We start from the raw sequence: 25053 nt of genomic DNA, 5'->3' as shown, positions 1-25053 counted from the left end.
ACAAAATAGTTTCCATTATAACCTACCTGTTCTTAGAACTTTTCTAAACATTTCCCTTTAACAGCTGAAATTTTCCATGCTTGGTCTCTGCCCAGAGCTGAATTTTTTGGAAGGCTTAATTAATTATGAGAAGACATAAAAATGCACATTGTCCTATTGTTAAGAACTATTCAGTTCAATCTGCTTATCATGAGTCTTTAAGACATGAAACAGTGGATGAATAACCTTTTTGACTTGTACATACTTTACTAAGTTTCTAAAAGTATGGTGGTAAAATGCCAATATTTTGAAAACTCTGCCACATGAATAAACAGAAGTAAATTCTACTATGCCCCCTAATTATGTTACCATAAATATATGTTTTGTAATACACTTTAATACTTTGAGTTAGATGTGTTTCTGAATTTTCATGGCAACACATGGGGGAACAACTAAGTTAGACATAAAAATAATGATAGAATAGTATCATCCAATAATCTGAAAATTTGAGAATTTTAATTAATTAATTACACAAAACACATGTTCACACATACATGGAATATTTATTTGCGGTAGGGGTATTCCTCAGAAAAACTTTCAACACAGCTGCACTACTTTTCCCTTCAGAGAGGTGTGTGTGTCCAAAGGATAAAAAAAATCTGCTTGTACTTATTATTAAATCTACAAATTATTAGACTTTTTATATTTAAAAAATGTTTTTTATAACTTTAACTCACTAAAGGTATTGAAATCATAAACTCCAGAACATTTATATTGTCCTGTCATTGTAATGACATACAGCTGACGTTATACATATAAACAAAGAAAATAAAATAAACAAAGAAAAATACATTGAAAAAATATATACAAGGTAAAGAGAATAGTAACAACAGAACCTTATGGGGGAAATTAGCAGTGTAAATACTATAAATAATTTGTAAAACAAGGCCTAATTTTACACCCATGAGAAAATGAAGAGATCCTCTTTTCGCTAACCAGCTGGCACTCGCTGATGGCTGCATACAAACTGTCAGTGGGGTTCTGTGTTGGTTTTATTGCCATTGCTCATCAAAGGAAAATTATTTTTAAAATGAAAGCTGAGGGCTTTCAGTCTTCTTAGACTCCTGATCCTTCCCAACTGCAGACAGTTGATTTGGAATGGTTTCTTACCCTAAGCATTAATCATCCTCAGCAGCTAGACTCAACTGGCTGGCCATATAAACTCAATCACAGTGATCAATGTCTGACAGCCACCTTACTCTCATTTATCCCTCACTAGTCTTAGAAGGGTCCCAACAGAGTAATTAGTAGATTCATATACTGACCCGTGATCTACACTTAACATTTAGATCAGTCATACTTCTGAGCACAATAGGTAAACCGACCTACCCCTGTGTTTAGGAAGACCTACCCCTGTGTTTGGGGGGAGGGATAGCTCAGTGGTTTGACCATTGGCCTGCTAAAGCCAGGGTTGTGAGTTCAATCCTTGAGGAGGCCACTTAGGGATCTGGGGCAAAAATTGGTCCAGCTAGTGAAGGCTGGGGGCTGGACTTGATGACCTTTCAAGGTCCCTTCCAGTTCTAGGAGATTGGTATATCTCCAATTATTACCTAATTCTTCCACCAACCCAGCTACCACTGCTAGGGCAGGCAGATTACCTATGTCAATGGAAAAACTGCTTCTGTCAATGTAGGAAGCCTCTACTCTATGGTGATCCAGCTGGAGAGCTGCCACTGTAGCACCCATAGCATAGACATGCCCTCACTCAGAAACCTAAGATTCCATTCCTACCTAGCTCACAGCTGGATAGGAACCTGCCTACCTTAAACTTTACTGCTGGACTGGAATAGCCCTTTCAACTGTTTCCCCAGCACATGTTCTTTGGGTGTGAAAGTGACCCTAGTAGATGCCCCTGAACCAAACCTTGTGCTACAAACTTGTGTGGTCTCAGGAATTATTTGAATCACATCCTCTGGTTGGAAAGTGACTCTCAGTAGTAGTATTAATTATTTGTATTGCAATAATGCCTAAAGATAATGGCCCCATTGTAGTAGGCATTGCACAAACATAACAAAAAGATGGTTTGATCTAGCTAGCCAAGGAGCTTAGACTCTAAGGGCAGATTGCAATCAGAAATGAGACTGCAGCAAGCATAGACATACTTGAGGTAGCTTTGATCTAACTAGGTTGTATAACAATAGCACTGAAGCTGTAGCAGTACAGGCTAGCAGCTCAACTGCATACCCAAGGTCCCCAACAGGATTGTACAGCCCATGCTGCTGTGGCTGCATTGCTATTGTAATTTGAGCTAGCTAGATCAAAGCTAACTCGGGTATGTCTACACGTGCTGCAGTCACACTTCTGCTTGCAGTGTAGACATACCCTCACTATAGGATGAGAAACAACAGGTGGATACACCAAAGAGATTGGGGGAAGGGGAGAGCACAAGGAATCAATGAGATGAGATGAGACTGACAAGCAGCATTCACAGCAAACCAGTGGCTGAGTTCTCAGTTCATGGCTAATAGATCTTTCTCCTTCTTTTCTGAACCCCGGTGGGGTGGTTGTGGGTTAGTGTTTTGGGGAAGAAATTTTGCTAATCTACAGTTGTTAGTGCTTTGAAATGTATGTAAATGTACTGAGGCTACATTGCATTTATAGCTTTCAAGATGTTGTTGATATAACAGACTGACAAGTTCCTGCAATATCCTGAAGGAACTTTATTGAAATAAGCTAGACCATATTGAAATAGGTGAATACCTTTGGGGTCCACTGTATTAAGATGTAACTGTGTCTGTATTACTGTGGAATTGTATGCGTTTCCATGGAAGGATAAATAAGAGAACAGCAGGGGGTAATTAGGCACATTCACTCAGGTTGTAATATCTCCAGAGAGACACCATCACCTCAAGAAGTGCACCTCCACTAGTTCAAACTGGACTCTCCAGGGACCAACAGACAAAAAAGATTTTTGGATAAATAGCCTGATTTTCAACCAGCTTTACGGCCTTCTTCCTGATCCAGGAAACAGACAGGACCTCTGGTAGGGTTGGAAGGACTGGCCCTAGTGAGCTTGTTCTGAACTGAAGCTGTGATGAACTTGTAACCAAATCCATTGGGTAGGGGGATGGAAGAACTGCTCCTGTCAGAATCCATGTTAGGGTGAACTCTGGGAAGCTTAGTAGCATGTGTGTAGTGTCTTTTATTGTTTTAATGCTTTCTCTGTAATGATTTTTACTGTAAGAATAAAGTGAGCTGTCATAGGAAGTGCTGTGTGGTATCTTGTAACTGTAGCAATTACACCTGCTAACTGTCTCAGAGGAGAAAGCAAGCAGGTGTCCTTGGGCAACCTGTCTGTGCTGGGAACAACACAGTAAAGGCAGGGAACTGTGCAGCCTTGGAAATACCCCAGTCAGAAGGGAGAGAGATGCAGCAAGCCTGAGACTAGGTGCCCTTGCTGGGTCACTGAGGGGAAGTACAGGTGCAGTTGTCCTGAACTGTGACAATTGAACCCTGGGTCTTACATTAATTGGCTGAGTGAGTGCTAAGAGGTTTTTTTACAGACCCAACCCCTGGTTAATGAGCATCCAGAACTGGAGACCCCATCTGATTCAATATAGGCACATTCTCCAGAACCCTTTACTGCCAACCTGCAAGAGAGAATGAAAGAAACTGTTACCTTGAAATTTACCATCAAATAATTCCACTGAACAAGGGAACCCTCTGGTGGTAAAACAAACTCTTGAGAGACCCCAGTGTTTCACCCTAATTCCCTACATGACATTTATTGCAAAGAGGAAGATGGGCATTTACTTAATATAAAAGAGTTTATGTATTTAATTTCCAGACAGAAAGCTTAATTAACATGGAGTTACTACTAATTTCAGCAAATACCATTTTACAAGAATTCTGTAACAAACTAAATATCTGGAAATTCACAGTTACTGTTACACTTCTTAAAAAGCTGTGGGGCTGAATCTCCTCCTCACTCATGCTACTTTTACACTGGTGCAATTCCACTGACTTCAGTGGAGTTACACCAGTGCAAGTGACTGCAGAAGCAGATCCTGAGAACACAAAAACTCTCCAGTTCAGGTCTCCCACACAAGTTTTCCTTAACCTTTACAAAGTCTTCTTTCATTTTTGATCTATGACATGAATAGCCTGGGTTTGCAATCAGCACATTGGGCTATTTATATATGGGTATTCCTCCATTCCTGTCTGACAGCCCCAAGGAGGTGTTTCTGGGTGCTTGCTCATCTGCCCAGATGGGTCATTTAAGGGGAATTCCTTTTCCAGTTCAGCACAGGTGTATGGGTTCTCAGAGAGACAGGGGGTGGTCTGGGATGTGATGTCATCAATATGCAGATGCTACACAAAGTCTTTCCTCATGTGTCCCAAATGGTGCACACTCCTTTGGTTTTTCCAATGTCTGGCTGAGCTTGGGACTAGAGTGAGCAAAATGGCTAATAGTCGGGTAAAATGGAGACAATAATAGAAGGATGCATTGGGATGCTTCAGGGTATTGGGGGGATGGGTTCCACACCATTAAGGAGGGAATCTGTCACTATTTGTCAAAGAGGATTACAGCCTGGGGGTGATTATAGATCCCCATTTGCTACTGGGAATCTGACACACCTCAAGAACCTCAAAGTATTGTTTTCAGCTGGGTAGGCTGTGCCCCATTTTTCTCAGATGTGGCCCTTTTCACAGTTCTCCAGACACCTGTGACCTCCAGACTGGATAAATGCATTGAGCTGTTTGTGGGGCTACCCATGAATGCTTTATGTTAGTTAGGACAGCTGCAGAAATGGAAATCAGTACACCATAATACACCAATCCTTTGTTAACTGCACTAGCTCACTATTTGCTTTTGGGTAATATTTTAGCTGTTGACTCTATGACTAAAGCCCTTTATGGCTTGAGTCCTGGCCAGTGTTCCCTCTCATTTTTCCCACACATGTGCAGAATTAATTTTGTTATGTGCACGAATATGGAGGTGATGTGTGACATCATCCATATTGGTACACATAAAAAATATCATGTGGCAGGGGTGGGGCCGAGAGGGTACAGTGTGTGGGAGTGGGGATCAGGGCTAGGGCAAAAGGTTGGGAGTGAGGGCTCCGGCTAGGGGTGCTGGGTCTGCAGTGGAGCTGGGGATGCGGGATTTGGGATGCAGCCTGCTATGGGGCTATGGCGGGGAGAGAGGACTCCTCCCAGCTCTCTCTCCCGACAGCAGCACCTGGGCTGCGGGGGGGAAAGGAGCCTCTCCCCACCACGGGAGGTCCGATCTGGGTTAGGGTTGGGGCCAGGGGAGGGGCACCCCTCCCCTGGCTGCAGCAGGTCTGAGCCGGAGCTGGGTTGGGGGTGGGCGCCTCTCCTCCACCTATGACAGGTCAGGGCCAGGGGAGAGGCGACTGCCCCCCCCCCCCAGCTGCAGCAGATCCGGGGATGGGTTGGGGCTGCAGCAGGTCCGCAGCTGGCTTGGGGCCAGGGCAGGGGCGCTTCTCCCCACCACGGCAGGTCCAGGGTTGGGGAAGAGTCATTTCTCCACGCCGCAGCCCTGAGCACCTGCGCAGCTGCGCAGCTGAGAGGGAACTTGGGACCTGGCTACCTAACAGCTCGCCCTTCTCCTCACCTGCAGTTACACAGAAATGGAAATCAAGTCACACAGTCACACTAACAGTCTCCAGAATTAAACATCAGGTGGTTGGTTAGGTTTGCCAACTTTCTAATTGCACAAAACTGAACACCCTTGTCCAGCCCCTCCCCCGTCCCTCCCCCAAGGCCTGCCCTTTCTCTGAGGCCCCACCTCCCACTCTCTCCCTCCCTCTCCCTCCAACACTCACTCTCCCCCACCCTCACTCACTTTCACTGGGTTGGAATGCAGGAGGGGATGAGGGCTCCAGCTGGGGGAGCGGGCTCTGGGGTGGGGCCGGGATGAGGGGTTTGTAGTAGAGGACGGGTCTCCGCACTGGAGGCAAGAGGGTTGAAGTCCGGGACCAGTATCAGGGCTGGGCAGGAGGTTGGGGTGTGGGAGGGGGTGCAGGCTCTGGGGTGGGGCCAGGGATGAGGGGTTTGGGGTTCAGGGTTTTGGGGCTAGGGCCAAGGGTTTTGGAGCACGGGAGTGGGCTCAGGGCTGGGGAAGGGGTTTAGGGTGTGGGCTCTGGAAGGGAGTTAGTGTGCAGGAGGTCCAACCTGAGGCCAGGGGTTGGGGTGCAGGTGGGGGTTTGGGCTCCAGCTGGGCAGCACTTACCTCAGGCAGCTCCTGGTTAGTGGTGCAGCAGGGCTAAGGCAGGCTCCCTGCCTGCCCTGGCGCCATGTGGCTCCTAGAAGCGGCTGACACATCTGCCTCCCAGGTGCAGGGACGGCCAGTCAGCTCTGTGCGGTGCTCTAACATAACCTGCGCTCTGAGATGCCGCCCCTCCAGCTCCCATTGGCAGCAGTTCCTAGCGAATGGGAGCTACAGAGCCGGTGCTTGGGGCAGTGGCAGCATGCGGAGCCTTCCTGATCACAGCTGTGCCTAGGGGCCGCAGGGAAATGCTGGCTGCTTCTGGGAGCCAAGGCAGGCAGGGAGCCTGCCTTAGCCATGCTACACTGCTAAAGAGGAGCCAGCTGAGGTAAGTGCTGCCCAACATGATATATTTCTGTCTTATTATCTATCCCTTTTTTAATGATTCCCAACATTCTGTTTGCCTTTTTGACTGCCACTGCACATTGAGTGGATGTTTCCAGAGAACTATCCACAATGACTCCAAGATCTCTTTCTTGAGTGGTAACAGCTCATTTAGACCCCATCATTTTATATGTATAGTAGGGACTATATTTTGCCATGTGCATTACTTTGCATTTAGCAACACTGAATTTCATCTGCCATTTTGTCGCCTACTCACCCAGTTTTGTGAGACTCCTTTGTAACTATTTGCAGTCTGCTTTGGACTTAACTATTTTGAGTAGTCTTGTATCAGCTGCAAATTTTGCCACCTCACTTTTTACCCCTTTTCCCAAATGGTGAAGCATTGCTTAGGCAAGTAACTCCACCTGCACTCTTACCCTACACAGCTCTCTACATGCCCAAGCAGTTCCTTCCTTGTCTACACTGCCATCTTTAGCAGTGTCCCACTACCAGTGACTTTCCCTGCCACAGGGAGAGTCTCCAGCAGGAGGAAAATTCAATGGTGGGGAAAGGCACTGGGGAAAAGCTCCAGTAAAAGGGATTCCCTGCCATAATGAAAGACCCTGGCAAAAGTGAAAGGCTCTAATAGAGGGGGAGCAGTGGGGAAGGCTCCTGCAAGTCCCCGCTGCCAAAGCCTTTCTCCACTGCCACCCCCCAACCAGAGCTTTTCACGGCTGTGTGTGACTGCACACCACCACAGGGCGGACACAGCCTGATTTTCCCCGGCAGCATGCAGCTACACACACCCTACACACTGCCACCAGTGGTGTGCCGTGGAGATGTACCTTAAGATATGCTGTCTGCTTCTGCTGCCTTGGCCTTCTCTCCTTAGTCCCCTTCAGATCATTCAAAAAATTCTGCTTATTCCAGGGACCCTTCATTAACCCTTCTGTTATCATGTATCCAGGGCAATACAAGTCAATATCAACTTACAGATTTCTAGCCAATGGAGTCCCGTTTACCCAATGGAATTCTTCTCCTGTCTTGTGAAGTCCAATCCACGGATCTTGCTTTGTTATTTTCATTATAAAGTTCTGTAGGAAAAAAAACCACAAGGAGCAATCTTTGTCCCAGACTAGAAAATGAAAGGATGATCTTTCCCTTCTCCCAGACAACTATGGTTTAATGTACCAGTCTTTCACCTCTTGAGAGCTGACATCAAAATCATAAGTGTGGATCCTGTGATATCCACATAAAGTTGCATCCGACGAAGTGGGTATTCACCCACGAAAGCTCATGCTCCCAAACGTATGTTAGTCTATAAGGTGCCACAAGACTCTTTGCTGCTTTCACATAAAGAAAAGCACCCCAAAATTCAGCCTGATTGGAAGTCTTTGCTCAAAAGACTGCCATAGACTAATATTAAGCATTTACAGAGCCATGGAGGCGCTCTGACACTGTAGTGACGTATAGAGTCTACTATAAGAACCTGGATGAACATAGACAATTATTAAGTATACACATAGACGCAGGAGCACAGGACTGTACAAAATAGAGAATAAGTTATGTCCCTGTGCTGAACAGCTGCAGTGTGACATCAACAGAACAGTGGATAACAGTTTAAGGAAAGCAGGTTGGAGAAATCATTGGTGTAGAGACCAGAAGAAGGATTCCTGGATGAAGTAGGTTTTATAGAGGGAAGTGAATGAAGAGAGAGGAATTGTTCCAAGCGTTGGAAGCAAGAAAACAGATGGTGCCAAACCAAGCATGGAAGAAGATGAAGGGAGCAGTGAGGCAACAAGACTGGAAGGAGCATACAGAGCAAGGTGGGAAGTAGGAGTAAATGAGAGCAGAGATACAGTCAGCAGCCAGATTATAGAGAGTCTTGAAAGTGAAAATAAGGAGCTTCAGTACAGTGCAAAGTTTCCTGTAGTGAAGGTGTAGGGTGGGAGTATGTACTGCCCATCTAGGAGCCACCGCACACCCAGGTGCAGTCTGGACAGAGTGGAGAAAAAAGGGAAGCAAACATCTGTGGTGGCTAGGGCCAGTGTGACCCTTAGCACAACTAAGTGCAGCCGAAAAGCCTACTCTAATTCAGAACAGACCTTCCTGGGTTGGTTCTGTGCAGCTTTGCAACATGGAGCTGCCCAGAACCCACAGAGCAGCTTGTTCTCTGCAGACTTCCCTTCTGCCCCCAGTATGACCACTATGCTGAGATTAGGGATGGGGGCTCTGCAGTGCTCCCTTCAGCTGAGGCAATTCTCTTCTGGCTGGCTATGGAGCTTTTTTGGGCCCTGTGTACTGCTGCAGCTCCATTTAAGGGACAGACCAGGGAAAGGAGAGAATCTCTTCCTATATCTCAGAGCTGGGCTGGAGTGGGACCACTTCTAACATCCCAGCACTGAAATTTAAAATTCAAGAGAAATGGCAAATCTCAGTGGAAGAGAATTGTTACCTCACTCCCAACCTGGGGCTAACACAAATATCCAGGCTAGTTGTCCTTGGTGGGTCCTGGTAACTCGGACAGCATTTATGTCTGGTTACAGATAAGAAAGATGGGACATTGTTTTCACAGACAGTCGCCCCAAACACCAGCATTTGTGAATCTGGTCAATCCAAAGGTTAAATGAGGCATTCCATGGGCAACTTCTAAAACATTAACTACCAGGGTTGAAGATGGCAGCTCCAGAGGAGTTCTATTCATTCCCTCTGGGGCACCTGGCACTGGCCACTGTCGGAAGACAGGATACTGGGCTAGATGGATCTTTGGTCTGACCCAGAACATGGCCATTCTTATGTTCATGTATTTCTGTGCACTGCGCCTTTTCACACTCCTTGCACTGGATTTACAGCAATTCAGATGAGAGAGCAGAATGAGAGAGAGGGGAATCACATAGATCCCAGGAGATGGGAGGGGATGAAACTATCATATGTCATTCCCTTACCAGTTCCTGCTGGTTTTCAATTACGGTTAGGGAGCTGTTGTGTGAGGAACAAAAGCTCTGACTGGAGTCCCAGTCCTTTTCTGTCTCAGATAAGTAGTAACATTTCCTTTGGTGGTACAGCCAGTCGGCAGGGCATGGTTCTGGAGGAGGAGAGCCTGAAGAACCTTTCCCTGATGAGCTATTTACTGCTAAAAAACAACAATAAACCATCACATTTCTGCCAGTCAGATCTCTCAGAGCAGGCTTCCTGGAGCTATCTAACTCAGCCCTAGATAGAATATCAAGGAGGTCATCTAGTCCAACCCCCTGCTCAAAGCAGGACCAATCCCCAGACAGATTTTTGCCCCAGATCCCTAAATGGCCTCCTCAAGGATTGAGCTCATAACCCTGGGTTTAGCAGGCCAATGCCCAAACCACTGAGTTATCTCCTCCCCTTCCCTCCCCTATAGACAAGACCTCAGAACATTTGAAAATATTACAGTAAATCAAATATAACATTGGGCTGAGATTTAAATTTAATGAACTTGTATTATTTATATGTTTCCTAGAGGGTGCTAGATGCTGAACAACCTCATAAAATAGACCTGGTCTAAAGAGATTACAGTCTAATTATACCCACGAGACAGTTTGTGAAAGCAACAGACCAAATTACCAAATTAAAAAATAATCTCCCCAACCTCTGATAACTTCAGTGTTCGACTGAGCCAGCCTTGACTGTTATGCCAGAGCAGCATTTTTTGGCAGTCTCATCAGTTTCTGCATTAATTTAGCTTTCATTTTTTTTAAAGAGTCAGGGCCAGAAATTAAAGAGTTAGGGCCACGGAAATCTGCCTGAGAACTGAAGGAGTGTTTTCATGAATCTGGAAATAGACAAGTTCGCTCATTCACAAGTCACATGTAAACCAGGACTACATATGGCCATTTCTACTGCTATGGGTTTCACCCAGAGGTGAAAGTAAGCCGGTATCGCCTGGTACAGCATACCGGCAAGAGCCAGTACGCCGTGCCGGACCAGACCAGCTGGTGATTTAAAGGGCCCAGGGCTCCCTGCAGCAGCCGGAGCCCCAGGCTCTTTAAATCGCTTCCTGAGCCTTGCTGCCAGAGCCCTGGGGCAGTGATTTAAAGGGCCCAGGGCTCCACTGTGGCAGCGGTGGGAGGCCTGGGCCCTTTAAATTGCCCCTGAGCTCTGGGGCCTTTAAATCTTGATTTAAAGAGCCTGGGAAATTTAAAGACCCTACCGCTTCTGACTGAGGCCACGGCCCCTGCTCAGGACTCCAGAGTACCAGTAAGTCCTTTAAGTTACATTCACCCCTGGTTTCACCTCTCCAGTCTTGAAACTGAGTCTTAAAATGAAGTGTCTCTCTCAAGGAACACCTATTCTACTCTCAGATAATCGGAGTTATGAACAAGCTAAATTTGGTTTTGGTTTCTATATGAAAATCTGGAGTTCTCTTGACTGTAGAGGAAAATAATACTTTATTTTAAAATTACTTAAATACTTACCAAGGTGAATACACAAGATCACAACTATAACAACAGCAAGAATCCCTGTAGTGCACCTCCAGAGCCAGATATTTGAGCAGAGCCCTGAAAACAATCATGTAATTATAAGTTTGAGAACATTAAAAGAAATCCATGTACTAGAATGGGGTTTAGGATGCAATGACTGGTTGTGGTCTTTAAACTAGTCCCAAAGCACATGAAAAGAAGGATAGGAGCAGAGCTGGAGATCTGGAAAAGTTGACAGTTAACCTAGCAAAGCCCAGCTGTAGAAATTTCTGCATTCAACAACCACAATGAAAAAACAACAAAAGGCTACTGAAACTAGGAGAAGAAAAGACTAAACATCCACTACAAACAACTGTGTGCAATGCCAGTACTCAGCACTCATAAGAATAGTGACAGAGAGAGAGATGGAACATGAGGAGAGGGGACTGAGCTGAGAGAGAAGAGAGAGGAATAAAAAGATTAAGGAGCAGAGCTTATGGATAAGACATTGAAAGTTTCATGATGTGTGTAAGGGAACTAGGGACTGACATTGTTTATTGCCCTCTGAGCCCAGAACTTCTGCTGCTGGAATGTCCAATCTCCTCCCACAAAGACTCCCTCTCTTTCCCCCACTCCCTGCCACCAACTTCAAGAGACTGAGCTCTATTTGCTACCAGGAGGGACCCAACTATCTGTCTGTTGTAGTTTGCTGTTTCAAATCCCAAGGGGCTAGTGGACAGGGGACCAAGTACTTCCAGGAAACTGCTCCCCCAGGGAGAGTGCAAAACAAACAAGGTTGAGAATGAGTGTTAGATGGGGGTATTTCTTGCTCTTTTCTCTGCTGCTTCATGCAGTTTCTGTGCTATTTTACACTTTGCTGCTCTGGCTGGAAAGTTCTCTGCTGTTCCTCTGTGCCCAGAGCACAAAGAGGCATAATTATTTTGCATTTATACAATAAGTACTCCTGGGGGAATTCTGCACCACTGCAGAATTTTGCAGAAATTAATGTTGTGCACACAGAATTTCCTTTTTTTCCCCCCACAGAAATGGGCGGCAGAGATGTTGGCTACCATTAGGGGCCACTGAATCTGGCAGAGTTCAGCTCACAAATAGAAGACAAGACTCGGGGAGGGAACTGGAAGGTTCCCAGCACACCCCAAAGGCAGGCGGCGTGGGCGTGCAGGAAAATCCTTGCAACCCCAGGACTAAGTATCAGGCTGTTTCTCCCTCTGGATCCCTGGGCTCGGGTGGAAGATAGGGTGTGAGTGTCTGGGCTGGGGTGGGGGGTACATCTGGGCTCTAGGGGGTAGGGGGAGTTTGTGTCTGGGTTGGGGATGGGGGGCCTTGCAGCTGGCCTCTGGGGCATAGAGGGTGTGAGTTTCTGGCCACCAGGCTGGGCTCTGGGGGGCAGGGGGCAGAGAAAAAGGAACTTGGTTGTCATAGGAGTTTCTTTAACTCTCTAATCCTGGGGGAAATTTTGTGTGTGTCTATATTGTTACAAACAACCTTGCTGACAGGTATTTTTTAAATAAATTACCAAAATAGTTGGAAGTGGCATGATTATATAGTGTTATTTTGACAAATAAAATTTACAGAATTTTAAAATATTATGCGCAGAATTTTTAATTTTTTGGCACAGAATTTCCCCAGGAGTAAACAAGGCAAGTGTACGTAATGCCTTAAGCTTACGATTGGAAAAGATACAGAGCCAGATCCGCTAGTATAAATCAGTGTAGCTCCATTCTAGTCACTGGAGCTACCCAAACTTAAAGCAGGTGGGCATCTGTCCCACAGCATCTTTCCAAAGCTGAGCTAAACAGAGCTGAGCTGAGATTCTGTGGGAACCAGTTACAGACTGTGAGATGTATAGTATTGCCCATTGCAGGAGGGAGGCAGAGCAACTCCATCAGGGGCCACATATGGAACTACATGGGGCTCTCTCCACTAGGCTCTCCTGGTTATGTTAAGTAAGGCACCACTCAGTGCATTAGATCAGAGCACAGTGGGAAAAGGGCCATTACATGTGTAACTTCCTCCTGCTGTCACGACAGTGTGGAAGTTTCATACCTGCAGTCTGAGCCAGGCAGCACTTCCTATCCATCCCTCACGCTGCCCCTGAAATGGCCAATTGGGCTTTCTGATGGGAAGCCTCATACAGTGGGGAGACGTGGAGCATCCCACCAGACCCAGCCCAGCACATGCAGCATCTTTGGGCAATAGTTACACAGACCCTTTTTACACAGACCGATGCAATTGGCTGCACGGCTCAACATGTGCAGAGGGACGCGGTGGTCTGGTCTACACTACAGAGTTAAGTCAACGACCTAACCCTGTAAGCATCTAAAATGCTAAAATGTAGCTCCCACCAATGTAAGTTGTCCACTACATCACCTTAATAACTCCACCTCCAGGAGAGGCATAGTGCTTAGGTTGATGTAGTTAGGGCAATGCAGTGTCTGTGCAGACACTGTGTTACTTGCATCATCTGCTGGCTGTCAGCCCGGTGCTGGGCTCACAGCTGGAGCCCTCTGTCCCCAGGGGCTGACAGCCTGAGCCAGAGAGGAAATGAGAAATAACAGCAGTTATAAAACTGACAATGTCAATTTCACTGCTGGTAGGTTTCCTGCCTGCAGATGGGCTCCCAGGGCTGCTGCTGCAGTGTGGAGAACCTGTCAGCCCTCAGAATCCTATCTCCAGCTGGACACTCGCAGGCCGGCTGCTGTGTTGCAGGGAACCTGCTAGCTGCACACTCCAGCTGTGTGAGCCCCATGCCAGGCCCACAGCTCAGGCTGTCCCCAGGGTCAGGGACTCCAGCTATGATTGCCTCACAATGCCCCACTTCAGTGAATAGACACACTCCTGCTGAGGACACGCACCACAGACAGAAGAAGCAAAGGAGTGTGGATGTGGTAGCTGTAGGTCGACTTAACTTAAGTCATCATAGGCCTTGGCTACACTGGCGCTTTACAGCGCTGCAACTTTCTCTCTCAGGGGTGTGAAAAACACCCCCCTGAGCGCAGCAAGTTACAGCTGTAAAGCACCAGTGTAAACAGTGCCCCAGCGGTGGGAGCATGGCCCCCAGCACTGTAAGCTCTCTCCCAGCGCTGCCCCCCCCCCCCCCGCACTTCAAAGTGCTGCCATAGGGTAGCCAGACCCTTAATTCTGTAGTGCAGGCAAGGCCGGTTTTATCTGCTGCCCCCTGGTGGGAGGAGGTCCCAGACTTCCCTTGCATCGCAGTCACGGGATTTCCCAGAAACAGGGTGGGGCCGGGCAGGCTCTGGCCCTCTGCCCTCAAGGGGGGGCTGGCTCCCTCAGGGAAATGCACGAGGAAGTGTCTGTCCTGATGTACATGAGTCCAGACCCAGGGCACCAGCCATTGCACTGGGATTCCCCGTCTCAGGGGCTGCGCGCTCCCTGGCCCGCTAGGATCCTCTCGGGGCAGCCCTGGCTGCTGCTCCCACACGGCTCAGGATTATTTTCCCTGTCCGGGCTGGGCTCGGGCCGGGGCAGCCCATTCACTAGCCCCTTCATTACCTCCAGGGCATGGGCTGGGCTCTTCACCTGCCGCTACAGCGGGTTGTGCGGGATCCGCCTGAGCCCTTCCCCAAAGGAGCCGCCTCCCCGCCCACACAGGTCCGCTCGCCCCCGCTTCATTCCGCTGGTGCTGGACTCGCTGGAGCTGCTCCCAGCAAGGGGATGAGCCCATCCTTTGCCCGGTCCCTCCCCGCGCCATTGGACATTGCTCTGTCTCCAGCACTGTCCCCTCCTCCAGCGCCGCCCCACTGCGGCCGGAGAAGCAGAGGGGGCCCCAAGCGGCTGCTGCAGACCCCGGCGGTTGGCTCCCGCAGGCATATTTACCTGGGAGGCACCCAGGGGAAGCGGGGGGCGACCCCCCTCCTATTACTGCATCTCCCCTGCTTCGGCTCATTTAGCCTAGTTTCCGCTTTCCTGCCTCCTTCTGCATGGCGTCCTCAGGGCAGAGGCCAGGGGGCGGATACTAGTGGATAAGGGAAGCTGGAGTACTGATCATTCAAATACAGTGACAATATATGGAACATGGAGCAGGGCTGCGTCCCGCATCCCAACTGCAAGCGCTTTGGGGGAAGGGGCTTCCTAGCTACTCTCACAACTCTGCACACAAAGGAGGGATCGTAGCTGTAAAACCCTGGGGTCCTGTAAATTCTGACACGGGCCCTTCACCTCCGGCACCGGTAGTTTCTCAACCGGTGTATGGGGGAATGGTGATCTGCCTCTCGAAGAGCTGGGAAGCTTGGTCAGTGAGTGTATATGAAGCACTCTGAAGCCAAGACACGTTATGTAAACGTTCAGTGTTGTTGTCTCACCTGGAAACGGAACTGAAGTTGGATATAAACACCATCTTGGGTTGATGGTCCATCTCCCTATGGCAATGGAACAGGACGCATGGCGAGGAGGTCCCCCAATGAGATGGTCAGTTCTTAGGTGTGAAAGAGAGAGGAAAAGCATGTTAATTAAAATCGTGATGTTACTATATGGTGGAGAGTCACAAATGTAATTGGGGGCGGAGAAACAAAGAGCTGCAGAGAAGTTAGAATATGCTGTGCATTACAGGTCCCCTGCCCTGCGCTCCTCCAGTGCAGGGCCATCTGCTCCTGCTGTGTAAATTGACCTTAGTCTGAGACAGAATAAGACCAAGGACCCTCTCCCCCCAAGCAAATAACACTCCCCCCCCAAGTACTTATATCAACCCCATCACCTCTAGTGATTTCAAACATCCTCTCCCCCCACCCAATTTTTTCTGTTTGTCTAATTTGGATTGTAAGCTCTTGTGGGGCAGGGACCAGCCACTTTCATTTTTCTAAAGCAATAAGCACACTATAGTAATAAGAATTAGAAATCTGCTGCATGATAGCTCTGAAAGGAAGGGCCTCACCCTGCTCAGAACCTAAAGAGCAACTTAAGTTGGGACCAAGTACTGTGCGGTGTACTCGGGGTTCCAGCCAAGGGAGACAGTGGAACAGAAGCAGGGATAAGAATTAGGCTATGGAGGGAATTCTTGCTGCCCTTCCCATTACTTTGCAGTGAACTTTTGGGTTGTTTTATGCTGTACAACCCTAAAGAGGGACCTTTCTGTTTTCATTAGTGCCCATAACGCCAAATTACTGTAATAATGTAACATTTATGCAGCACTGTAAATATACACGTGGAAAATTTTCATACAAGTACAGTACCTGCTATTTCCACTGTGAACAATATCAGATACTGTATACAACAGAAGAGGAGTTTGAGGAGTTTGAGGATTTATCCAAGTGGCTTTTGTGGAAGAGAAGCATTTATATCAGAGAAACGCAGAGCATCAGCAAAGACTCAACAATAACTAAACAGAAACCATTATATAAATGTACCAGGAGAAAGGACAATATCTCTCTGTACTCCACATGCAACAGCATAATGCTATTAGTGGCTTGGACAACAAACCCCAAATACCTCTTGATTTGTTGGTCATGGCGAGAAAGTGCTTTGAGTAGTTTTGTGAGTGGTTACTGGTTTAAAGATGTAAAGTGTTGCCAAGGTGTATGAAGAACAACATAAACAATTAATACTATAAATGGGTGTAAATATAAACTGACTTGCTGTTTACTTTAGGCTTTGCTGCTGCAGCAGCTGGTGCTGAGCTGAGCCACAGATGGGGAGCCATAGACAGGCTAGGAGACCACAGAACGAGTCTGGGAGGAGGCATGGATGTAGATGTAGATGACTAGAAGGGACATATACTGGGGAACATAGAGAGGTGGCAAGGAGCTGTGTGCACTCCCTGGCCTCAGAACATGGGGACTCTTTGGAAAGCTGGAGCAGGGGACAGGGCAGGGAACTCAAGTCCATAGAAGAGTGAGGATGGATTGTAGAGGCAGAGGATAGATGGCATGATCAAGGGAGAATTAAGGGTTGTCCTGGATATTGGAGGAGGCATGGACTGAGGTACATACAGGGTCAGGTTAGGGCATTTACTGGGGGTGATAGAGAGGTGCATATAAAATACACTGATTTCAGTGAAATAGCCCCAAATCACCAGCCAATACACTGAAGCTGTGTGCAGCATAAACAGCCTGGGGAACTACACCTTCTCCAACCCTTTGTCTCCGCATTTTGTGCTTTTAAAGGCTGAAAAACAATCCTTTAAAGGTGACTGGATCTGCTACAATCTAGAAAGTTCCCCTGTTACTAAGAACAGAGAAATAATTGGTTATTTCCCCACTAAATGGGACTGTGCAAAACCAGTGGACAGTGGAGTTACTGACTCAAAATCATTCACCATGCACAGAAATCCTCCCAACTGTCACCAGCCACTAGCACACAGGGCAGCCTCAGCTTGATCACTTTCTTTTGTTTAAAAAGAAAAACACTGAAACCCCATAATGTCTCCAATACTGAATCATTAGACTCTTCAGCCTGATACCAGTAATGATAACCCCAAGGGGCTTCCTATAATGGTGCCCTGAGCTAACCAAGAGCTTGGACTTTCAGCTTCACAGATTATTTTATCCCAGGCACCTGTCAAGGCAGCCTCTCCTTGTTATCAGAGTAAGCAGTGAGGCCCTGCAGGCCAGGTGTTCAAATGCTCCCCCCCCCCACCCCCATAAAGGAGGGAGAGCAGAGGGTGAAGCTGTAACTATTGGTTTGAGATAAGATTGGACCAGTCAGATTGAATATTCATGGAATAATAATATTTAATGGGCTTTAGAGAAGAGAGCAGGGGTGGATTAATCTCTGGATGCCTGGGCCTGAGGGAGCACTGTATGCTTTGGGAGTTCCTCTCCTAGAAACAAGTCAAGACAGCCATAAATGGAAATTGCCTGAGTGTCCTGTATTTTAAGTGGAAGCTACACTACTGTTGCCGGCCCAAAAAGGCCTGAGGCAGCAAACAGTGGTTCGTTGCCCGGTGTGCGTCGCACTAATTATCACACCAGGGTGGAGAATGCAGAAAAAGTTTATTTGAGCTCAAGTAAGGTGCCAGGGAGGTATTTACAATCTCAAATCCTGCACACACAGATACAAGCTGTGTGTGTCTTCTTATACATGACTTCAACAAGGCATCCTTATTACCCCCCACTAGTCTCCTCCCCACTCCTATATAGTACATATAGTGTATAATTAACAATTACATTAAACAGGTTAAATCATTCTTGACAGCAAACAATTTATCTTGTAACTTTTCAAGGCTGTTACCTTGGTTTACTTCTGAATTTATTACCTTGTCTCCCCTCCCCTCTTTCTAAACTAAACAGGAGATAGTAAAAAGGGGCCCTATCTTCTGGTGTCTTACACTGATAAGAAGCTGTTACACATTCCATTCTCAATACTAGCCTGGGAGTTCAATCAGAGTTTAGACATGGAGGCACTATGGACAAACATAAAATAACTTTGGTCCATTCAGGCCTGGTACAGAAAAGCTTCATTAACACTGTGTTTTTCTACCCTCCTGAGTTATCTAGGGATATGCCTAATGGCACCAACACTACCGAGTCTGTCAGTGGCCACCCTGCCAGGGCTGACCCTGGGAAGAATTCATCCCTTCTCCCGTGCAGAGCCCAGTACATGGACTGCAAGCGGGGAGTTTTTTCACTCCCACACCACCCCTGTTTGCTGACATCAGGATGAGCCCCCAACACTGGTTAGCTCTGAGTGCAGCCCTTGTGCCCTGGTTAGCCCTTGTGCCTAGCTGCCCAAGGGCCTTATGGGCCCTATGTCAGTTGTGGAATAGCCAGGGCTAAGGATGACCCTGGCTATATCTTCTTCTACCCCTGTAATGCCCCCTGCACTGAGGGCACTTGCAGAGAGAGTGTCAGCTCTGTGCCTGCCAGAGAGGCCCTTTACTGTGTTTTGTCCACAGTAGGGAGGAGGTTGGGGGTTTGGCCATTTGGCTTTACAGCCTCTTTGCACCTGCTGGCACAAAAGGCTGCAGGGTAACCGAATCAGGCCCCTCTGAGCAATGCAGGGCAGGGAAATATCAGACATTCCATGAGGTGTCACTCACGCTAACAGACATCTCCAGGCTCCTGGGGGGATGAAGCACCAGTGTCCTTGGCACCTACAAGAAAACATGGGTGGAGATTTTTTAAAGACTCTGGAGCAGCCTGAGAGGAACAAGGAACAAGCTGGCATCTCTCAACTAAATGAAGGGGGAGGATTCAGAGCCTGGAATTTACCTGATAAAGATTCTTGAACACATGGGAATTGGGGGCTCAGCTTCGGAGGCAGAAGAGATCTGCATGTACGAAGGGAAAGGGGTTTGTTAGGGACTGAAAGTAACTTGTGTCTCACAGTCCACGAACCCCATCTTGCATTCTCATATGTGTGCTCCTTGTTCAGTTGATTAAGGCTTGTAAAATGAGGCACGAAAGACTCTTTGTTCACCTAGGAAATAGCCTGTTTTCCTCTCCTTGAAATGTGCCTGAGTATTCGCAAAACGAGTCACTCTTCTGGGACATCAGAGCAGAGCTGCCCGTATGTATGGCCCAGTCTAACATTGTGCTGAGTACTTTGTGCAAGTTGCTGTGTGTCCTCAGCTCCCATAGAAAGTCATTGCAGTTGAAGGTGCTGAGTAGAGTTGGTCAGAAAAAGGGAAAGAATTAATTTCACAAAAATTTCATTTCCCCCCAAGGGTTTGATTTTTTCATGAAACTTTCTATTGAAACTTTTCCCATATTCTCAAAAGAAAATTAAAAATGATAGGAAAAGAAAACAGGATTTCAGCCATTTTAAAAACAAAAATGACCAAAGAAAGAGGAAAATAGTTCACCAACAGCCAAAAACAGAAAACACTCAAAAAGCCCAAAAAGAATGAAAAAAATCAAAAATGTCTTTGTGAACACTTTCTATGAAAAAGAAGGACATTTTTCAGTGAAAAACTTTTCATTGTAAACATTTTGATGAACTTTAGCGCTGAGCACCTTACAGATTTGGTCCACATGCTCTAATATTTTGAACCCTGGCTTGTCCAATCAATTAGGTTCCAGCCACAACCTTTTTATTCATTTATTTATTTTTAGAAACCAACGTTATCTTTTCTGAGTATCCACCAATGTTTTATCTGAGAAGAAATAGCTTCATATTATTAGTGCAGGGCAAAAGTGCAACAGACTAGATCACAGCAGTCCCTTCTGGCCTGATAACGGATCTGTAAACATGCTTGAGGCATAAGTGGGCACTTATGTCCTGATCCAGCTCCAACAGCATTCAATGGGAAGACTCCAGCAGTTTTTGGTTTGGGCTCTGAGCTCAGTGAAGATGTTGACTTTCTGATACTGATGGGTATTTTTGGAAATTCTGGTTGGTTGTTATATGCTAGTCCACTATCTATATGAGTGTTACTATCCTGGAGTACAATCCAACTCCTATTGAAATCACTGGGAGTCTTTGCATTGACTGCAATGAGAGTTGGATCAGGTTCAGGGGTGAAAGTAGGTCGTTACAGGCCAGTACAGGGTACTGGTAAGAAGCTGGTACCGGCCCACACGCAGCCGACAGCGCTTTAATGTCGCTGACCATTTTGCACCCCCTGTTGGCGGGGAAGGGGGCCAAAGGGGCAACGACGTTAAAGCACTTTGGCAGCACTTTAACACCGTTGCCCCTTTTGCCCCCCCGGGCCACTGACAGAGGGTGGACAAAAGGGGCAGCTGCCCTGGGGCCGGTGATTTAAAAGGGCCCAGGGCTCCAGCTGCTGCCACAGTAGCAGTGGCCAGAGCCCCAGGCCCTTTTAAATCGCAGCCAGAGCACTGGGCAGCATGGGCCAGGCCACGCAGATAGGTTGGCTGGGGGAGACTGACTCCCAGCCCCAGCCCTTCCACCCTAGGCCCCATCCTGGTAAGTGTTTAATATTACTTTCACCCCGGAACAGGTTATAATGATACTGTATCTTGTCATGTTACTTCTTGAATTTTAGAAGGTTACTAATCATCAGTATCCCCACTGTCACAGCCTGCTCCTTGATTTGCATTTGTAAGAGATCAATTATACTTATGAAACAACCTCCCAAACAAAACCTACCCTATGCCATAAGAGCTCTTTTTCTAAATGCAAGGAAGATATTAAAGGTTATTTTCACTCTCATGCTACTGTCTGTCCCTCAGATATCACTGGTACTCAGTGCTGGTTTTATATTTTATGTTCAGTAGGACAAATATATATGAACAGTCTCTTTTCTTAGTATTTGTAAAAGAAAATATGTTCCTGGTCCTGGGCCTATTGTTATTGTTTTGTAACACTATAAATCTGCACAATGTTTTAGTGACATAAGGAAAACAAGATCCCTGCACCAAAAAAACTTCAAATCTTAGGCCTCAGGGCTGCAAATGTTTATGCACATATTTAACTTTAAGCATGTGAGTACTCCTACCGCATTCCATGGGGCTGGCTCACATAAGTAAGCATGGGCAGGATCGGGGCCTTAAACAATGACAGATGAAACAGAGGGATGGGAAGCAGGAGGCTACGACATAAAATCATGCAATGTGAATTAGCTAGCAGATGCTCTGTTCTGGTTAGCAGAATTTAGAACCATTAAAAAGTCAGTGTCCTTTAAAAGCATTTGAAAGTAACATTGAAAATATCTGATGCAGCAAATTAAGGGCCAGATCCTGTGAGATGCTGAGCATCGCCACATCCCAAAGAAGCCATTAAGAATTGAGGGTGCACCTCAGAGAATCGGATTCTGTGTGTCAAAACAGATAAACCTCAGAGCTACAGAGAAAGTGTATAAAGCCCTAGCATCTGGAAAACAGTTCCCCTACAGCAGAGGCCAGCAACCTTTTGGAAGTGGTGTGCCAAATCTTCATTTATTCACTCTGATTTAAGGTTTCGTGTGCCAGTAATACATTTTAACATTTTTAGAAGATCTCTTTTAGAAGTCTATAATATATAACTAAACTATTGTTGTATGTAAAGTAAATAAGGTTTTTTAAATGTTTAAGAAGCTTAATTTAAAATTAAATTCAAACACAGAGCCCCCTGGACCAGTGGCCAGGGCCCAGGCACTGTGCGTGCCACTGAAAATCAGCTCATGTGCCGCCTTCGGCACACGTGCCATAGGTTGCCTACCCCTGCCCTACAGTATTGTGTGAGACACAGCTGGGCAAGTGTTCCAGCTGTACTGTGACCTGGCGTTTAAATACTGTTAATGATTCCAACATTCATTATTATTGTTACTTATTTCTCTTTAGCACTCAGAAGTATGCGAGGTGCTTAACAGAAGACATGCTCCCCTCTCAGATCAAGGACAATCTCACTGGTAGATGTTAAATATGTGATTCACAGATTTCCAGGCCAAAAGGGACCATTCTGATTCTGTAGCAGTCTGATCTCCTGTATAACACAGGCCAAAGAACTTCCTAGAATCATCCCTGGAACAGATCCTTTAGAAAAACATCTGCCTTGATTTAAAAATGGTCAGTGATGGAGAATCTACTATGCCCCTTGGTGAGAGTGAGGGTAAAAAGAAATAGGGAGAGGATGGGGTGAGGAAGAACAGGAGATATAGCAATACAATGACATGGAGAAGATGAAGATAAATAAGATTAAAATAACATAATACAAATCAGTGAGAGCAGGGGCGGCTCTATGTTTTTGGGCGCCCCAAGCAGTCATGCGCGGGAGGCGCCGCGGGAGCAGCGGACCTCCCGCGGGCATGACTGCAGAGGGACCGCTGGTCCCGCGTGGCTCGGCTGGACGGCTCGCGGGTCCGGCGGCTCCGCTTGAGCTGCCGCAGTCATGCCTGCGGGAGGTCCAGCTGAGCCGCGGGACGAGCGCCCCCTCCGCAGTCATGCCTGCGGCAGGTCCAGTCGTCCTGGGGCTCCAGTGGACCTCCCGCAGGCATGACTGCGGCAGGTCCGCCGGCCCAGCCTCCCGCCCCCCCCCGGCCGCAGGGGACGCCCCCTAGATTTTGCCGCCCTAGGCACCAGCTTGTTTTGCTGGTGCCTAGAGCCGCCCCTGAGTGAGAGATAGAGAGATAAGATATCAGGGGCAGGATCCTCAGCTGATATAAGAGGACACAGCTCATCTGACTTCCTTTATACCAGCTGAGGATCTGGCTCTAGATACAGACTAGATGTATTTGGCAGGGGTGACCAAACTTACTGGCCCTCTGAGCCACATGCGACAATCTTCAGAAGTTCGAGATCCAGGGCAGACCTGCCAGGGGCCGGGAGTTGGGACTTCAGTCCTGCGGGAGGCCCCTGACAGGGCTGGGGCTGAAGCTCCGCCCCGCTCCTCCTGAAGCCCCGAGCCCTGGAAGGAGCACTCCGCAGAGCTGAAGCCCCAAGACCCACTTCCTCAATGGGCAGAAGCCCCTATTGTACCACCCCGCTGCAAGGCAGAGGTCTCAAGCTCCACTACCCCAAGTCTGGAAGATGAAGAATGGGCGGGGGCTCCACAAGCCACACTTTAACAGTAAGAGCCACAGTTTGGCCACCCCTGCTATATGGTGCTCCAACATTTCCACCTTCCCGGGGGAGTACAGTATTTTCCTTAAGGCTGATCAGCCTGAAGAGCTACTCACAGTTTGAAGATTTTGCAGCCAAGAGCCCAGTGAGGTTTCTTGTTCTGTGAGTCAGAGTCACAGTCAGAGTCATAGCCAGGTGAACCTGGCCTCCATACTGGTGACTCTGGTCGGTACATTTTCTAAGGAGATATCTGTAGCCTGTGCATCTGCACCAGAAAACAGCTTAATGGTTGGGATGGAATGAGGCTGCACAGTTGCCTCATCAGCCAATGCCATCATCTGCTACATGTCCCAGGAAGCCAGACCTCAGTCATAGCGAAGATCAGAACCAGTTTCCTAGTTTGCACGGTGGATTTGTATCACTCTGGGGTTAGGAAGCTATGAAATCACTATGACATCACTTCGACATCTTCAAACCACAGTTTCCTGTTTAGCACTGGGTTTAGTCTTACACCAACAGCAAAAGAATGCTGAGCTGAACAGCTGCCACCAAAGGAGCTTCATAAAAACATTGTGCTCTCTTGTCTGCCGAGTGAGAGAGGTTTATTTTTCAGATACAGTGAATTTTAACTGCTCACCTGCCTACCTTGCCAACGATGGAACTGAGAGATACGGCACTGAAAGGAAAGATACTGGCCTAGCAGTTTGTGCAGAGTTTAGGACCAAATGTGGGAGGGAGGCAGAAGGTCATTTGTGAAGTGCATTAACAGAATGGTGTGGGGTAGAGGAGAATAAGGGGATCAGAGAGTTTTGTGGTAGTGGAGCAGCTTGTGTTTGCACAGAGGGGAGGGTGAATACAAAGGGATTCCCGATCAGGCAGTTATACACTCAGTAAACAAAGATTACTTAAATTGAAAAAAAGAAAATAAAGAAGAAAAATGGCATCAAACAATGGCTCAGGTAAGCAGAGTTTGAGGATCTGTCTTCCAGGCTGCCCTCCAGTCCAGTCACCACAGAGGACTGACTGACCACATGTTTTGAACTCTGCATCAGAGAGTGTTGCAGATCTTAAAAGTGCAGTCACCCAATACCATTCAGTCCATTTTTAAAAATCTCTATGCACTACAGGAAATGACTGTGTCTATTTAAGGTGCTGTGGTTAAGGCCTTCTGTGACTTCAGATTTTGATCTGAAGGGGAAAGTATTTTCTTTTAGTAAAGTTCCTTTCCCTAAAATAAAGTTACATAAAATGGCGGGGAAGAATATCAGTCACTGTCTAATCCAATTTACCTTTTTTTATTTCACCATCATCATGGTGTGAAGCAGATTTATTGTTTGAAAGGATATATGAGGTGGTAGCAGATGTCAAAAGGTCATTCCAAGGCTAGTAGCTGCTGAGCTGAACAGAGAACTGCAGGTTGCAGCTAGGGATGGGCTCTGTATCCTGCCCTGTTAGAAGTATATAAAGTAAAATAAAATGGTGCAATCATTGAGTACAAGCTCTCCTTGCTTTAGTAAGATAGAGAACACTGAATGTCTATGTCATGGAGTGTATGGGAGTCAGGGCTGTGCACCCCCCACTTTCTGCAATTCACTGTGACTCTTAGCCC

General features: G+C 47.0%; 1 protein-coding gene across 5 annotated transcripts; it reads right to left on the bottom strand.

The window, feature by feature from the left end:
* Positions 1-1228: 1228 nt before the first annotated feature.
* LOC120394230 (C-type lectin domain family 2 member L-like) lies at positions 1229-23844 on the bottom strand. Of its 5 annotated transcripts, XM_039518481.1 has the most exons (9): positions 23561-23643; positions 19423-19605; positions 19215-19273; positions 19043-19096; positions 15372-15484; positions 11044-11127; positions 9541-9728; positions 7589-7689; positions 1229-3629 (listed from the first exon to the last, which is right to left on the bottom strand). In XM_039518481.1, exons 3-9 carry the CDS (start codon positions 19235-19237, stop codon positions 3524-3526), a joined length of 669 nt encoding a protein of 222 aa, XP_039374415.1. In that variant the 5' UTR covers positions 19238-19273; positions 19423-19605; positions 23561-23643; the 3' UTR covers positions 1229-3523. The 5 variants fall into 5 exon arrangements, with proteins under 5 accessions (XP_039374415.1, XP_039374422.1, XP_039374393.1 ...); XM_039518488.1 differs by lacking the exon at positions 19423-19605 and having other exon boundaries at positions 23561-23650; XM_039518459.1 differs by lacking the exons at positions 19215-19273; positions 19423-19605 and having other exon boundaries at positions 23561-23844.
* Between the last annotated feature and the right edge of the window lie 1209 nt (positions 23845-25053).

The sequence above is a fragment of the Mauremys reevesii genome, linkage group 1 (assembly GCF_016161935.1).
Source record: "Mauremys reevesii isolate NIE-2019 linkage group 1, ASM1616193v1, whole genome shotgun sequence".
In the NCBI taxonomy this organism is placed as follows: Eukaryota; Metazoa; Chordata; order Testudines; family Geoemydidae; genus Mauremys; species Mauremys reevesii.
Note: the sequence above shows the minus strand (reverse complement) of the source record. Positions and strands in the feature narration are given on the sequence as shown.

Bases quoted from the DNA above. Each gene is read 5' to 3' on its own strand.
- LOC120394230 (XM_039518459.1), bottom strand. From the start codon at position 23,679: ATGTACCGACCAGAGTCACCAGTATGGAGGCCAGGTTCACCTGGCTAT. The intron at 19,097-23,560 runs GTGAGTAGCTCT...GTTTTCTTGTAG, and splicing joins GGCTGCAAAATCTTCAAACT to GTGCCAAGGACACTGGTGCT. The intron at 11,128-15,371 runs GTGAGACAACAA...GATTGTTTTCAG, and splicing joins AACTTCAGTTCCGTTTCCAG to GGCTCTGCTCAAATATCTGG.